We start from the raw sequence: 16,360 nt of genomic DNA, 5'->3' as shown, positions 1-16,360 counted from the left end.
GGAACCTTAGAAGCTCAACAGAAAAGTTCCTGACCTTTAGAGGCCATCTTTCTCACCCCCAACTCCCTCATCCCCGGCTTTTCACCGTCTCCCCCGCGCCGGAACTTCTGTGTTTCTGTGATCTTTGTGTCGAGGGACCTTCTTGTTGTACACATACTCCGGCAATTCGAGCTCAACATGGTTGCTGCCGCTGTCCGGATGCGCACTCCGAGTGCCATGTTCATGTCTCGAGGCGCCGCCTCTATGCGGCGCCCTCAGGTCTCCTACAAGTTTCAGGAGGTCATCCAGTATGCGCCTCTCTGAATCTTTATCCTAGTGATTAAATTGATACTGATGACCTTTCTACGCGCAGATCCCAATTGCCCGCCCTGTCAGCTCTTTCCCGCTTCTATGCCTCCAAGTGTATGACATCCAATTGATCCCATCCACCGCGCCCCAGTCGCCTTCGTCTAACAAATGGCTTTTGCTACTACAGCTTTCCCTCCCCACACCATCATCAGCATGCCGGCTTTGTCTCCCACAATGACCGCGGGAAACATTGGCGTATGGCAGAAGAAGGCTGGTGACGCCCTCCAGCCCGGTGACGTTCTTGTTGAGATTGAGACCGACAAGGCGCAGATGGACTTTGAGTTCCAGGAGGAGGGTGTTCTTGCGAAGGTCCTGAAGGATTCCGGTGAGAAGGATGTCGCTGTTGGCTCTGTAAGAATTTTCCCGAAATTCTCCGCGGAGGAGCTATTTTGCTCTCTCCTGACCATCTGTACGCAAAACAAACACTAACCGCTTTTTTTCCGTCTCTCCCTACAGCCCATTGCCGTCCTTGTTGAGGAGGGTGCCGATGTCTCTTCCTTCGAGTCCTTCACCCTGGCTGATGCCGGTGGTGACAAGGCCGCCCCAGCCGCTGAGCAGAAGGAGGAGCCCAAGAGCGCTGAGCCCTCCGCCCCAACCCCGGCTCCGGAGCCTGCCGCGCAGGAGCCCGAGACCTCTGGCGACAAGCTCCAGCCCAGCTTGGACCGTGAGCCCTCGATCAGCCCTGCTGCCAAGGCTCTTGCTCTGGAGAAGGGTGTCCCCATCAAGGCGCTCAAGGGCACCGGCCGTGGCGGTGTGATCACCAAGGAGGATGTTGAGAAGTACCAGTCCACTGCTGGTGCCGCCGCTGCCGGTCCTACCTATGAGGATATCCCCATTACTTCCATGCGCAAGACCATTGCCAACCGCCTCAAGCAGTCCATGGCTGACAACCCCCACTACTTCGTCTCCACCACCCTGTCCGTGACCAAGCTTCTCAAGCTGCGCCAGGCCCTGAACGCCTCCGCCGAGGGCAAGTACAAGCTCTCGGTCAACGACTTCCTGGTCAAGGCCTGCGCCGTTGCCCTCCTGAAGGTTCCCCAGGTCAACTCCAGCTGGCGCGAGGAGAACGGCCAGGCCGTTATCCGCCAGCACAGCACTGCTGACATCAGCGTTGCCGTTGCTACCCCCTCCGGTCTGATCACCCCCGTTGTCAAGAACGTCCAGGGTCTGGGTCTGTCCAGCATCTCCAACCAGATCAAGGACCTTGGCAAGCGTGCTCGCGAGAACAAGCTCAAGCCTGAGGAGTACCAGGGCGGTACCTTCACCATCTCCAACATGGGCATGAACCCCGCCGTTGAGCGCTTCACTGCCGTCATCAACCCCCCTCAGGCCGGTATCCTGGCCGTCGGTACCACCCGCAAGGTCGCTGTCCCCGTCGAGACCGAGGAAGGCACCGTGACCGAGTGGGATGACCAGATCATCGTGACTGGCAGCTTCGACCACAAGGTCGTCGACGGTGCCGTCGGTGGGGAGTGGATCAAGGAGCTGAAGAAGGTGGTCGAGAACCCGCTCGAGCTTCTGCTGTAAAAGCAAAACAAACAGCGGAGAACAGCTGCAGCGAAGCGATCTGCTTCTCGTGTGCCAACCCTTTTTCCCATACAATGTAATCTGTATTAAAATGGTTTCCCTTTAGACCACCATAGGTCCTTTTTTGTGTTTGGTTTTAGCAACTTCAATCCCATTTTCATATGTCCGCTATTGATTGAGTTTCTGTAGATCTAGGATCTATACCATTTCTCGTGGCATCCGCTTGATAGATCTGCCTGATGTTTCAACCGTAGCGAGATGCCTCCCAAGTAGAAGGGGAAACTGGCTACCGCCTATTCCTAATGACGTGGTCTTCCATTGTCTGTTGTGCACCTCCCGAGATTCGTGACCGTGGAAGCCCGGTTCGTCCTATTTTGCCTCTGCCATTTCTGGGCCTAGTTTCAAATTGCTCCCGGAGTTCCAGGGGCGGAGATCATAGCTTTCGATTCAGAGGTCGATAAATGTTATCGAAATTATTGAAAATGTAAAACGTACGCCCATGGATCATTTCTGTGCCTCTTCCAGACATATTCGGGAATCTTTGCCATCCTGTCTCCAACCTTGAAGATGTGTATTGGTGGTCGGGTGTGGTGCTTGGTCCACAATATATACGTCTGCAGGGGGGCCACCTAGCTCCAGATACTTTGACCTGAGCAGCCGGGGCTATACTGTGATTTGAGCTTTTAGCTTATAGAAACCCCGCAAACGTACCGGTCGATACCCTATATATTCTCAGTCCATAGATCAATCGATCCTAAACCTACGTGGCTCGAATCGAGGCCCAGGGCTCCGTTCGCAACTCCTCAGTAAGCGACCCCTAACGGACGTGCACACGAGTGTCGCTCTAGTTACAGTATCGGTAGAGGGTGGTCTAATTTAAGTTGAAAGCTTATCGTAACTAATTAGACTTGTATTTCTTCTTACTGAAGGCTCAGTTATGTATGGAGAATATATGGTTGTCTTTGATTCTTGACTGTACCGCCAAGTCGAGCCCCGAGCCTGGCTGGAAGCATCCACGTCATGTGGCTGCAGGTCACAGCCAGAGCTTTTTCACGTGTTCACGGCACGAGGAATGGTCAAAGTGGTTGATCTTGATCAGTTGAAATAGAGGTATACGAAAGTATTTTGTTATATTTTACTCAAAGAATATAAAAGCGATAGATCTGAACTTACCAATCTCCGGAGAGTAAACATGGGGGTGGTCTGATTGCCAGTCCCGTGGCTCCACCCAACAACCTTTGTTGGCCTGGTCAAGCATCAAATCAATGACGTGATGTCACGACCACAGCTTCCAAGGTTCTATGGCCACTGGCGGGCACCACTTAAATCCTCATTCCTCCCCCCCATCTCTCCCCCCTGATCATCACTGCGCTTCTCCTGTTGGTAAGGAAATAACTTTTTTTTGTTTGCTCTTGACGAACGTCGCTGACGACCTGGTCCACATCAGAACTACCGCTATCTATTCCCTCTATCTCTCTCTCCTACACCTGCATTCCACATCATGTCTTACGCCGACGCTGCTGCCAAGGGCCCCAAGCAATCCCCCGAGGAAGTAAGTACTCTACTGCTAGTGAAACGAGATGGACGACGAGCTAACCAGATCCCCACAGGCGTAAGTTTGTACCCGACACATACCTGTTCAACCGATATAGCTCCTGATACTACCTCTACATAATCAGTCGCGCCCCCACCCTCGGCGGTATCTACAAGGATGAATCCGAGAGCACGGCCTCCCTGATCGACGTCGACTCGCCCCACGTCCAAGCCGTCGACCCGGACTTCCTCAACCAGGAGGTCAAGACGACCACCCAGGCGGAGCGTCTTGAGCGCGAGGCCCAAGACGCAGTGGCCAAGCGTGCGCAGGAGGAGTCTGCGAAGAAGGCCAAGGCCCGCAAGGCCAAGAGCCGTGGCCTGGTGGCTAACTCGGATAACCCTGTCTTCATCACGAATGCCGTCGTGGCTACTCTTGTCGGTGCGGGCTTGGGCTTCGGTGCTTATCGCAAGCATGTCGAGGGCAAGTTGTCGTGGGAGGTGGTTGGTCTGTGGTCTGGTGCTGTTGGTGCCTTTGGTGTGGTGGACTACTTTGTGAGCAAGTGAGTGACCGTTAAACCCGATGATTGAAGAAACGCTGCGAGAGAAGGGTGGGGTTGCTAATCTGTTTTTTCTTTCTTTCTTTCTTGTAGATGGTTCCTCCAGAACAAGTACCCTCCCAAATAAGCGGGACTTGCGAGATACGAGCGACAAGACATGGTCAATTGCCTTGCTGGATTCTTGTGTTTGTGTTTTTTTTGTTTCATATACCATCCCAGCTCTTTGTGAGATTCGAGGTTCTGCATCCCTGGTTGTCTGTGTGATTTTGGGCGAGAAACGGCGTCCGGGCTGGAAGTGTCTGGCTGCAGTTAGTAGCTTCAACGATATCATTTTCGAATCATCTTGGTGCCACTATGTAAGAAAGGAGTAGACAACGACTGGCTCGAGATAGTCAACTGTAGTAAATGATTTTCTTCGCAAGATGCTCTCCACCTGACAGGGCTGCAGTCTGTACCTGTCGGTGACGTACGTTGACAGCTCCAAGCTGCCAAGGCGGTGAGCGGCCTAAACACCAAGCTGGCCTTGGATTTGGAGACGTGGTGGATTCCATGAAACAGCCCATACTTGCTTGATCTCTCACAGGTGGCCAGTCTGCTGGATATTCTGGTCGTCTATGTACAGCATCGAATATATTCGACCATCTTGAAAGATCGTTCCCTCCTGCGCTGTGAACCTCCGACCTTGAACCTGGCGCTCGCCGCCCTATCGACAACATGGTGTGGTTCCGTCTCCATGCACCTCTCTAGAGGATACCTGCTGATCAGACTAGAATTCTCTCTTCAACTCTGCCCTGAAGCAGTCATCTGCTGTCCGCCGCGATCTCGATCAATTTTCTCAGTCGCCCGCTACTTCTTCGCCCGCTCTCCAAGGTGTGTTCATCATCGTCCCGTCTATGAAGGCGCACTCAATTCTCATACTAATCGATCTCCTAATACAGGCCAGATTGCCGCCTCACTTTCCTCGCTCTCACGCACCGTCGAGGACTATTCCGCCCTATCGAAAAAGGAGTTGATCACGGAGAAGCAGGAGAAAGCCTTTGAGCGAGTCAAGAACTTCCGCACCGAATTGGCCGACTACCGGGCCCAGTTTGAACGTCTACGTAAAGAACGAGAGGAAGCGGTATGTACCAGCCATGAATCAGATTCGGGCCTCCTTCGTAATTGGGGATTTACTGACCCCTCGCGCTAGCAATCGGTCACCAACCGCAATGAACTCCTTGGTCGCCGTCCCCACCACGCCGCCACCCCCGAGAACCCATATGCCCAGTCCGCTCTCCCCAGCTCCTCGGCCTTTGCACCCTCATCTTCTGGCCTGAGTTTCGGCGCTGGCCCCAACAATTATACTCGGGAAACCCACGCCCTGCGCGAACAATCATTCTTTGCGAATACCCACACCCAGCTTGACGACTTCCTCGATCGGGGTCGCGCAGTGTTGGCGGACCTCGGTCAACAACGGGAGGTGTTGAAGGGGACTCAGCGCCGACTATATAGTGTGGCCAACACGTTGGGGGTCAGTGGGGATACCATTCGGATGGTGGAACGGCGGGCTCGGCAGGATAAGTGGATTTTCTGGGGGGGGAGTGGTGATTTTCTTCTTGTTCTGCTGGGCTGTGCTGCATTTCTTGCGATGAGCAAGGATGGGCTATTATGTGATGTTATTTCTTTGTATTATTTTTTTTTCTTTGGTCCTTTTCTCTTGGATTTGTCTTTCTTGTTCTTTCTGGGTTGGAGTGGGTGGCTTTGTGTTTTCATCAGCGATGGCGTCTGTTCTATAACCTTTTTTTTTGTTTTCTCTTCTTCTCGTGGGCTTGGACTTCTTGTTGGGGTACTTCCATGCGACTGGGCCCTCGGTACATAGCTCGGGGCCAGTCAATGGGACAATCCAGTGCAGTCGCACCCTAAGATGCCGAGATAGTTGATCCTGTAGGATGTATAAACGACCACAATTTGACTCGGAGCATCCACAGTCACGATGACCCATTCCAGCACATGCTAAATACGATCTCGCTACTTTGGTTAGTCTCCCTCCACCTTTTCGGTGTGCTCATCAAGCTCCATAGTAAGAAATGGGCCGAGCATCGGGAGGTCGGCAGGGGCCTCCCCCCAAAAAGCGTCGCCAAAAAAAGTGTGGTCCCGTGTCCGTCCGCCTTTTGCTGGCTTCTCTTCCTCGTCCTCTTCCGCTCTCTTCCTTCTCTTCCCTCCATCCACCCACATCCTCCTCCAGACATCCCATCATGTTTGCCGCTCGTCAGACCTTCAACCTCTTCCAGAAGCGTGCCTTCTCGGCCTCCGCTAGCCAGGTATGCCAATTGCTCTCTTCTTTCTTCCAATTCCTGATCCTGCATGGACGATCGCACTCTTCCTGATTCTTCCGACCACATTGCCATACCAGCGCTAACCGTCCCTGCTTCCTCCATATCATAGGCCTCCAAGGTTGCCGTCCTCGGTGCTGCCGGTGGCATTGGCCAGCCTCTGTCTCTCCTGCTGAAGCTCAACCCCCGTGTTTCCGAGCTCGCTCTCTACGATATCCGTGGTGGACCCGGTAGGTCAATTGTGTTCTTTCTTCTCTTCCCCAACAGTCTCAATTGCGATTTGCGCGACAGTCGCAACTTCTGAACTGGACCGTGGACTCGGTGCTAATTCTCGTTTTCTTTCTCATAGGTGTCGCTGCTGATCTGAGCCACATCAACACCAACAGCACCGTCACCGGCTACAGCCCCGATGCTGCTGGTCTCCGTGAGTGCCTCAAGGACTCGGAGATCATCCTCATCCCCGCTGGTGTCCCCCGCAAGCCCGGTATGACCCGTGATGACCTGTTCAACACCAACGCTTCCATCGTCCGTGACCTCGCCAAGGCCGCTGCCGAGGCTGCCCCCAAGGCCCACGTCCTGGTCATTGCCAACCCTGTATGTTTTTTTTTTTACCCCCTCTGCCATTTTGCAAATCTGCGTCTAGGAACTGGTTTGCTGACAATTTCTTCTCCCCGACTAGGTCAACTCCACCGTCCCCATCGTCTCCGAGGTCTACAAGGCCAAGGGTGTCTATGACCCCAAGCGCCTGTTCGGTGTCACCACCCTGGACGTCGTCCGTGCCTCCCGCTTCATCTCCCAGGTCCAGAAGACCGACCCAGCTGGCGAGAAGGTCCCCGTCGTCGGTGGCCACTCCGGTGTGACCATCGTCCCCCTGCTGTCGCAGTCCAACCACGCCTCCATCGCCGGCGAGACCCGCGACGCTCTCGTCAACCGCATCCAGTTCGGTGGTGACGAGGTCGTCAAGGCCAAGGACGGTGCTGGCTCTGCCACCCTCTCCATGGCCATGGCCGGTGCTCGCTTCGCTGAGTCCCTCCTCCGCGCTGCCCAGGGCGAGAAGGGTGTCATTGAGCCCACCTTTGTCGACTCCCCCTGTACAAGGACCAGGGTATCGACTTCTTCGCCTCCCGCGTCGAGCTCGGCCCCAACGGTGTCGAGACCATCCACCCCGTCGGTCAGGTCAACGAGTACGAGCAGAAGCTCCTCGATGCCTGCCTGGTTGACCTGAAGAAGAACATCCAGAAGGGTGTTGACTTTGTCAAGGCCAACCCTTAAATGACTCCCACCCCCTCCTTTTTGTGTATAACTACCTCTTTATTGTCTGGTTCCCGGTTTTCCGTCCTGCTACGGCTGCTACGTGTCCACGGGGAACCCACGGAACGGAATCTGTACTTTTAGATCGATATGACCTGCCATAATCAATATCGGTCTAATCCGCCGTGAACATTTGCATCCTAGTAATACACGTATGAAAGTTTCGTTTTCTAGACATAGTTAATGAGTAGAAACTAGTTACTTAACGGCACTATCCAGCGCAAATATGTCACTTTCGTAGACCAGAGTTAGGTAGATTCGATTGGCAATATCCCACGAAATATCCTTAATAGTCCACCATCTCGATTTCAAGCAGACCGTTAAAGAAAAGCAAAAAGCAAAAAAACTAAAAAGACCGAAAAACAATAACAGAGTAATAATAAACAATTTCAATTCTCAAAAGTTCTCCAGAATGCATAGCTGTCGTGGACTGGACCAGACCTAGATCTGTTTCAGTATCTGTGTCTGTGTCTGTGTTTCATTGGACTCATTGCATTGCCTATTTCAATCTCCATGCTCGCCTTATTCTCCGTTCTGCCTGGCTGTGTAGATGCCAAAACTCCACGTAATAGGAAAAAATATGATCAAGAAATGGACAAGAGATAAGAGGAGGAGGAAATAAACAAAAATGGGAAATAGGAATAAGTGAAAAGGAAAAGGAAATGGGAATGGAAATGTGATGGGAATGCGAATGGAATAACTGGCAAAATTGTCAATATCGCCTTGCTAATACCGATACCATGCTTGTCCTCCAAATAACACTCTGTAAGCCTACCCTGGACTAGCATGGCCTAGTCTTGCTAGCTTAGGTGTAACTACGCATCGCGTCCAGATAACCCGTTCCCCCACGGAGATCTTGGTCGAATGTCTCGGCTACTTCGAGCACGCGCTTGATATGGTCCATTGAGAGCGGGGAGCGTTCGTTGACGGCGAGGGCTTGGGCTGTGCGGACGGAGTTTTTGATCTGGATGGTGGAGATGGGGGGTTAGCGTTGTGTTTGAAGTGGAGGTGATGCGAGTAAGTGATGGAAGATTGTGGACTGGGGCTGGTCTTACCTGACGACCGTTCAATGTATGCCGCGAAAGTAAATCGTAGTCATTCTCGGTAAAGGTAGCTATCTTGACTCCCTCGATGGCTCGCACTCGTTCCAGGAACATCTTCCAGATACTGCGCTTCGCTTTGGCGTTGAGATCTCCGTACCGCAGTGCGACGTGGATACGCGATTGAAACGCATCGTCAAAGGTTTCAACCCGATTCGTCGTTAGGAATAGGATGCCCTGGAAATACTCGAGTAGACGCAGGAAGATGCTGACCAGCGCGTTGCGGTGGATGTCGTGGATGGTGCGCTTCTCGAGGAAAATGTCTGCTTCGTCCAGCAGCAGGACAGCGCCCCAGGAGTGTGCGATGTCGAGGATCTTGTTTAGCTCGGCTTCCAGCGTGCGCGAGTCCGTGCCTAGTTCGCCTGCGCTGACCATGTACAGTGGTCGGCGGAGGAGTTCTGCGATTCCTTCGGCTGTGAGTGTCTTGCCTGTTCCTGGGGGCCCGTGTAGCACCGCGACCAGGCCCTTGCCCTTGCCTTGGATCACGTCGTCGATGTTCTCGGCTGCGTGGAAGGTGTGGGACTCTACCAGGGCCTTGACGATGGATTTCTGGTTACTCGCCAGGACGAGCGAGTCAAAGGCATCGGCATCCCATTCGATATCGCTGATGCCGGAGATGGTGAATTCCAGCCAGAGCTTCTCGCTAAAGGCAAAGCCCAGCACGACTGGACTGGCGATGAGGAGTTCCTCTTCTGTGAACTCGCGCTCCTTGTTGCCGGCTGCGTCGCCCTCGATCCGGTCCATCTTCTCCTTGTGGATCTCATTGCCATTCTCGTCGACTTCTACCTCGACGACTCGTGGGGTTCCATCTTCGTCTTCGATCACCTTGTAGACGGTGCGTGGCGTGTCGGACGAGCAGCCTCGGTCAGAGTCAGACTCGGATCCACCACAGCAGCATCCCTCACTGCCATCGTCTTCCAGGTCGCTGAGGCCGGCCTCGGATCCCTCGAGCAGATCGGGATCTTTGGGCCGGACCGTGCTGATGGGGTAATTGGGGTTAATGCGCCGGTGGATGGCCGGGTCGATCATGACGCGTCCATTAATATTGACCTTGATAATGAAGGAGCGCTTCTTCTTGTAAAAGCCCATCCCCTTGTGGAAGCGGTAGTTCATGCCGCGCAGGGACACGAAGCGTTTGCCGCGCTCGACCAGGCGCGATCGTAGCGCTTCGGCGTCGCGGTGGTACTGCAGGGGATAGCAGGCTAGACTGGTGATCTTGCGGGCGCCCTTGAAGGATTCCACCTCGGCGGACATGGTGCCAAAGCCAAAGTCCTTCCCGTCGTATTCGAGGTACCGACCTTCCACGCTATACCATTGTCCACGCATGAACGAGGACTCTTTGATGGCGTATTCGATCTTGAAGGCGCGGGGCTCGTCCGAGTTGCCATACGTGGGGGTATATGCGATCGTGTTGGGTTTGAATAATGCCCACAGCAGGTCAAAGGTGATGGTGTTGGCCTCGAGCAGTGGGTAAAGAGTCTTCTTGATGTCGGCGTAGTCTGTGTCCAGGTACTTAACCAGGACTTTCAGATGCGCAGCCTTGGCTGCCGCAATTTTCCGCGCCTTCTTCTTCTTCTCACTGCGGGCCTGTCGCTTGAGGTCCTTCATATACTGGCGGGTCTCTTCCAGGTATAAGAACAGCATGTTGGGGTCGACAACGGCGGGCTCCTGCACCAGGCTGACGCCCTTGACGTTATCCATGACCTTGCCGAGGGCATCACGGAGGTGCTTGCTCTTGATGTCGACCACGGTCTCCAGGTACTTGTTTTCCCAGTTGAACTTGCGGCGCACGGTGAAGATGTACTGGTCCCAGCCGTCGGCGTCGGGGTCATCGACCGTTTCAGTGAGCTTGTAATTGTGAATAGTGCTATCCCAGACTGGTGTGAACATGCATAGTTAGTAATGATAAGGGGAAAAAAAAAGAAATAGAGAATATAATACTCGAGGAGGGTACTCACGCTGATCCACTCGTTTAAAGGCCACTTTCGATGCAGGCTTCTTCTTCCGCGATCGCTTCTCCCGTCGACCCTCGCCCAGCGAGTCCAGACCACCCAAACCATCGTTGGTTTGATCGCGCAGCCGTTTGGCTCGCTTCTGCTGCAGCTTCAGGCGGGCGACCAGCTTTCGCAGTGCCTTTTCGTCCGTCGGGTCCTCCTCTTCGGACTGACTGGATTCGGAATCGGCATCACTGCTGGACTCCGTGTCGGACTCCGACTGAGCCTGCTTCCGGGACTTGGTCTTGGACTTGGACTTCTTCTTTTTCTTCTTGTCGCGCTGAGCCCGCCGGGTTCGTGCCTTGCGGAGTCGCTGCCGCTTGCGATGGCCCGTGTCGGACTCGCTCGTGGGGGAGTCGGAGTCGGCATCATCCGACTCGGAGGCTGTTGTCGCCTCCGAGGAAGACGATGACGAAGAAGAGGATGAACTAGATTCTGTGGAGGAGTTTTCATCCTGCTGCAGCTTCTTCTTCTTCTTTTTGCTCTTTTTCTTCTTCCGTTTCTGCGCGTCGTGCTTGGGGTCCGGGTGTTTCTTGCACACGGCAGCTACTTTGGGGACATTATTCTCGGCGGGGGTGGTGGTGGTCGCGGCATCTTTGACGGAGACTTCGGGCGGTGGTTGGGTGCCGTTGACATTGTCCGCGGGGTCCACCTCGTGCTTCGTCTCGCCCCCGTCGGACGGTGGTTCAGCCATCGCGGGGAGGAGAAGCTTCCGGGACCGCTCCAGTGGGGACTTGAGTGGAGCAGTGGGACTAGCTCAACGTAAGAGGAGAGAGAGAGAGGGAGAGAGATGGAGAGAATGGCAAAGTGAAGGGGATAGAGATGGAGAGAGAGAGGAAGAAGAAGAGGAAGAAGAAGAGGAAGAGGAAGAGGGTCAGAGAATGGCGATGAGTAGAGAAGAATAAAAAGGAGGAGGAAGCAGAAACAGAAGAAGACAAGCAAAACAAAAGAAAAGAAAGCGAGAAACACGAGTTCAGAAAGAAAGGCGCGGTGGGTGAGACCGACCATTTAAAGCAATCCGTTCACAGTCCGACGAGGACGAGGAGGGTACTTTCTTCTCAACCTCTTTGAATTCTCCTCCGCTCCTCTCCTCTTTTCTCTTTCGTTCTCTCTGAACTTCCAATCCACCGCTGCAGCCTGCAGCCTGCAGCAGCTCCTGCTGCCGTGACCAAGGACCTCGTCGCACTACCAATCAGCAGTCCCCACGCCAGTGAGGCGATGCGTTGGCCCTCGTTTCTCGCTGGAGGAGCTCCGGATTGTTAGTGCTCGGCCTTGGGAGGACTAAATAAATCCTCAGCCTTGATCAGCCTTGATCAGCCTAGACACACTAGAGACACTAACCACAAGAGACAGTCGGTCTGATTCGCTGGAGTCCTGCGGCTCCGTGTTTGCTGATCGTTACACCGACTCTGGGAGGAGGAGATGACTCAACGGGGAGAAGTGATGCCTAGTTAACTTAACCAGAGCAGCCGAGAGGAGTCAAATGACGAGATGAGAGCAAGAACTGGCTCGATAGAGATGGTCATTCTTACCTCGAAATGGCTATGGTAGATGTACTCGGTCCGACTGTCCGTAGCGATGCGAACTAACCCACGCATATAACTAGCGAACGAGTGACCTACAGTCGCTTCGCTATTCACGATTATACCATTTAATAATCTAACAACACATCATGATTCTCCCCCTTCCATGACCCCTGGAAAATATTATTATAATCTGGGGTCGGGGGACGCAAAAAAAAAAAGCAAGCAGCCAAGGCTGATCGGGGTTGGACCCCCGTTCTTTGGTTGGTAACCCACATAGGAACAGACATGATTTACCAGAAAGACAATGATCATCAAAGAATCTCTCCTCAAAGACCGTTAGAATACTGACTAATTGACTGTTGACTCTTTTAGTTCTCGATCTGAGGATGAGGCTGTGGAGGCGCAGGTCATGTGAGCCGATGGCCCCCCGGTTCCTGCCTCTTTCTGGTTTGTTGTTGTTTCCTTTTCTTCTTCTTTTTTCTTTTCTTCTTTTGACTCAAAACCACGACAGAGAGACATCTACTGCTGCTGCTAAAACCCGATCGATGCGTATCCTGCGTATGACCTACATCAATGGTACTTATGCATCAACAGCAGAATCCACCACGGAGACCACAGCGCCATCCATCACCAGTATCCTGAGCATCAGATATACTACTGCCCACCTTTCTCCAGCGTCCAGCTCCCCCCAGCTAACCCACGAGCAACCCCATTCACTAACCGGATGCGCTGACCCGTGCACGACACCAGTATCCCCTGGGTCCCCGGCAAGACCACATCCCCCCGTGTCGCAGACGGAGTCTGGAACGAAAATGTCTCGTACCTCCCCGTCTGGCGCTGGAAGCGAACTGCAAACTGCCCACGACCCGTGGCCAGTCCCGCATCTACGTGGGTCAAATTGCCTGGTTGAGGCGCTATGCGCCATTCCGCTCCTGCTGGGCCCATGAGCTGAATGCCCGCGGCATACGTGCTCAGTGCTGATGTTGGCCCGGTGGACCACCCGTGGGCATGCGAGATGCGTGCGTCGTTGCTGTAGGGCGCATAATGGATTGATCCGTCCGTGGAATACCCCTCAATGAAGGACGATTGGGTCATTCGCGCATCTTGCAGCATGAAGCCCCATTGCAGGCGCATGAGATTGAGCGCGGCTGCAGGTTGATCGGCGAGATAATGGGCTTGCAGTTCAAACCCGCCGATGAAGGGGGAGATGGTTTGGCCGGCCTCTGGGGCCGGGGCACCATAAGGACCCCAGCGGGACTGCAGCGCTTGGGAGATGATGCTGATTTGCTTGGGGGAGGAGGTCAAGTTAGCCTTGATCGCCCAGGCATTGCCATCCTGGGGGTGGAGGGTGGCCGTTTCATTGTCGCGATAGAATCCTGCCTGGTCGTCCCAGAGAAGCTGGTTGGCGGCTGTCTTAATCCGGGCAGCTATCTGGTTCCATGTGGTCGCTGTGGAGGGGTGATTGAGCTCCTGGGCTAACTTCTGGGCGTCTTGAAGTATAAAGTAGAGGATGGCGTTGGCCTCGATGTTCTGGATGGTAATCAGTTGGGCTTGCACCGAAGAGGGTGGATCGTTCAACTTACATGGCCTCCCATGCCAAATCGCAGCCAGTCCGCACTGGCAGTGACGTTGGCCAGACCAGTGTTGTCTACACTGGACAGGGCCCACTCGACGCCTCGCACATACTGATCCCAGTATCGCGCCAACCAGCTCTGATCACCCGAGAAGCGATACAGATACGACATGCCAATGAGACTGTGCAAATGGTAGGTATAGCTCACAATATCCATATCGGAGAACGGCTTTCCTGCGTACGGAAGACGGCCATTGGACTGCTGAAGAGCAAGCAGCGATTCGAGGCCCATCCGGATACTGTACAAATCCCCAGTACTAACGGCAATACTCTCGAGGGCGATGGACATATCGCCCGGCCACACCAGCCGATCACGCTTTGCTCCGTCGGTGATGGTGCTGGTGCCATTCGTAATTGTATAATTGTTCCACCAGGTTACGGTCTGGGGGAGTGTGATGTTATCAGAGGAGCTAACACTGCCTAGGTGGACCAATGCATTTCCATGCGCCGGGTCGATCGTGCAGAGCTGATTCGTGTATGCTCCGGCATACCAGATCTTGTTGATGAGTTCATCGTCCGAGTGGAACCATCCAGTGTACCCTCGGAGATCCTGCATAGGAGCCGCCAGGAACTGGACATGAAGTGACTGGAGAGACACGGTTGCGGTCGTGTTGCTCACAACGGTGAGGTAGCGGAATGCACCGCGCAGATACTTTTCATCTGGGGTATATTTCCCAGCGCCCTGACCGAGTGCAAACCATAGCGGAGTGTCTAGGCCAGCGTCGGCAGTGGCATCGCAGGCTTCACTGCTGATATAAAGACTGGACTCGGAGAATGTCACTCCTAGAAAGGCAGAGGAAGAAGAGGCAGATCCAACTTCTAGGGAGACTAGACCGGCCACGTTCTTCCCAAAGTCATACGTGACCGATGAGACGCCATGGAAAGTGGTATCCCCACTGGAGGTCTGTGTCAAAGCCTTGGGGTTGGTCACTGAGCCATTGACCTGATGAACGGCGACGGGAATCAGATCTCGTGAGGCTGGAGCTAAGATGTACTGCTCATATGGTACACCAGCTGCGCATGCTAGCGGTGCTAGCAACAACGGAGCCAGAAAATGCATGACAAGATTGGGGGACCAACAGGTTCTACCAAAAGAATCAAGTCAGACTTGACAAAAGGATGTATTATCTAGATACCGCACGGTATTTAAAGCACGAAACCCGACCGAGACCGAGGTAGTCATCGCGGGTTCTTCTCCGCAAGCATAATGCCGTTAGTTGAGATAAACCCGCGAGGGCTCATGTATGTCTCTCGGACGACATTGACCCGGAAGATGAGGAGAATCGAGCTGGCTAGGACCCTGTCGATCGATGCGTTGCTCATGAGGAGACTGATCGCTTCGGGTGATCAACACTCCGACCCTCCTGTGATGGAAACAGTCCAATGTGGGATGTGGGGGACTTTCTGCAGGAGCCCCATATTTCCCCGCCTCTGAGTTCTTCAAATACTGGATTCGTCGATGGTACGTGTTCTATTTCCCCGTTGATACTCCGGTTGCACGTATTGGCAGTCTTTAGTAGGAGTGGATGGTAGTATGGAAGTTCCTAACCCCTCCTGACTAGGCTGATATCTAGTGTGCCGTTGTGGGATATGCTGGCGCTGGGGTGGAATGGCATTCAGTATAGGTCAACGTCTCAATTCCGTTGATTCGATAATTGTGATACTAGTGACACCCAAGGCCAGGCTACCGTGAAAGACGGTCTCTGCCTTTGTGTCATTGGCGTTCCACAGGATTGTCGAAAAGACCATGGGCGAGAAAATGATTGAGTAGTCATCAAATAGGAGGAAAATTGCCGGACATAGCTAGCGCCAGGGAGCAGGCTTCTCAAAGGTGAGCCCGTATAGTATCTCGGAAATACTGTATTAACCTGCGTGTGGTGATCTGGAATTTGGTTAATGCACTAGCATCCGCTACCGAGAGATCATTTCAATTTTTGAGAGGTATCGAGGGCCAGTATGATACAAAGACTGGTATAAATTGTCATTATGCCCACAAACGCAGGAGATCAGTGCCATATGGGATATCCGCCTGGGCTGTGTACACTCATGATCCAAGATTAAATAGGAAGAGGCACATCTGAAGTACACTGACATTGGCAATATGTGTCGATTAATCGGGGTGTCAGCACTTGAATGAGTAGTCTACCGTTAATGTTCCTTGGAAACTGGGCTTGTCGTTCATCTTCCAGTTATTGAGCAACGTTGATGCCTTCTTTTGTACTGTAAGCAGCCATGGAAGCAAAGCGCCACAGCCGAAATGACATCAAACGTTTGAGGCACATGGTAAGGTTCTCAGAATTCCACATGGGGTTGTTCAAAGGCACCGGTTTTCCATTCAATAATGCAGACTGATGACACCCTGACCAGGAATAAACTCACGACAATCCTCTTTGTAAGGGAAATTACCATTCACAGCAACAAAACCCCACAGTGCAACCGTCAGGCGTGTTCCTGAGCCAAACAAGCCTTGCTAAGCTTTCTGCCCCGCTTCATGTACGTCATAGTTCAACCCTGTTCAG

General features: G+C 53.3%; 6 protein-coding genes across 6 annotated transcripts; 4 read left to right on the top strand and 2 right to left on the bottom strand.

The window, feature by feature from the left end:
* Positions 1–177: 177 nt before the first annotated feature.
* N7458_007298 (putative pyruvate dehydrogenase complex, dihydrolipoamide acetyltransferase component) lies at positions 178–1,875 on the top strand (the record flags this gene model as incomplete). The annotated part of the gene is made up of 4 exons (XM_056910680.1): positions 178–287; positions 353–402; positions 476–699; positions 805–1,875. 4 exons carry the CDS (start codon positions 178–180, stop codon positions 1,873–1,875), a joined length of 1,455 nt encoding a protein of 484 aa, XP_056763506.1.
* A 1,501-nt stretch (positions 1,876–3,376) lies between these two features.
* On the top strand, positions 3,377–4,092 carry N7458_007297 (uncharacterized protein; the record flags this gene model as incomplete). The annotated part of the gene is made up of 3 exons (XM_056910679.1): positions 3,377–3,427; positions 3,586–3,968; positions 4,059–4,092. The coding sequence occupies 3 exons, from the start codon at positions 3,377–3,379 to the stop codon at positions 4,090–4,092; spliced, it is 468 nt and encodes a 155-aa protein (XP_056763505.1).
* A 643-nt stretch (positions 4,093–4,735) lies between these two features.
* On the top strand, positions 4,736–5,619 carry N7458_007296 (golgi SNAP receptor complex member 2 family protein; the record flags this gene model as incomplete). Its single annotated transcript, XM_056910678.1, has 3 exons — positions 4,736–4,835; positions 4,904–5,085; positions 5,155–5,619. Coding segments are annotated over 3 exons (747 nt in total), but the record flags the coding sequence as incomplete, so codon positions are not given.
* A 580-nt stretch (positions 5,620–6,199) lies between these two features.
* On the top strand, positions 6,200–7,549 carry N7458_007295 (malate dehydrogenase; the record flags this gene model as incomplete). Its single annotated transcript, XM_056910677.1, has 5 exons — positions 6,200–6,265; positions 6,390–6,507; positions 6,627–6,871; positions 6,957–7,355; positions 7,376–7,549. 5 exons carry the CDS (start codon positions 6,200–6,202, stop codon positions 7,547–7,549), a joined length of 1,002 nt encoding a protein of 333 aa, XP_056763503.1.
* Positions 7,550–8,393: 844 nt separating this feature from the next.
* Positions 8,394–11,376, bottom strand: N7458_007294 (ATP-binding protein; the record flags this gene model as incomplete). The annotated part of the gene is made up of 3 exons (XM_056910676.1): positions 8,394–8,552; positions 8,644–10,565; positions 10,647–11,376. The coding sequence occupies 3 exons, from the start codon at positions 11,374–11,376 to the stop codon at positions 8,394–8,396; spliced, it is 2,811 nt and encodes a 936-aa protein (XP_056763502.1).
* Positions 11,377–12,862: 1,486 nt separating this feature from the next.
* On the bottom strand, positions 12,863–14,901 carry N7458_007293 (putative alpha-L-rhamnosidase A; the record flags this gene model as incomplete). Its single annotated transcript, XM_056910675.1, has 2 exons — positions 12,863–13,738; positions 13,792–14,901. 2 exons carry the CDS (start codon positions 14,899–14,901, stop codon positions 12,863–12,865), a joined length of 1,986 nt encoding a protein of 661 aa, XP_056763501.1.
* Positions 14,902–16,360: the final 1,459 nt, after the last annotated feature.

This window comes from Penicillium daleae (genome assembly GCF_028827525.1).
Source record: "Penicillium daleae strain IBT 16125 chromosome Unknown utg000007l_segment0_segment0, whole genome shotgun sequence".
In the NCBI taxonomy this organism is placed as follows: domain Eukaryota; kingdom Fungi; phylum Ascomycota; class Eurotiomycetes; order Eurotiales; family Aspergillaceae; genus Penicillium; species Penicillium daleae.
Note: the sequence above shows the minus strand (reverse complement) of the source record. Positions and strands in the feature narration are given on the sequence as shown.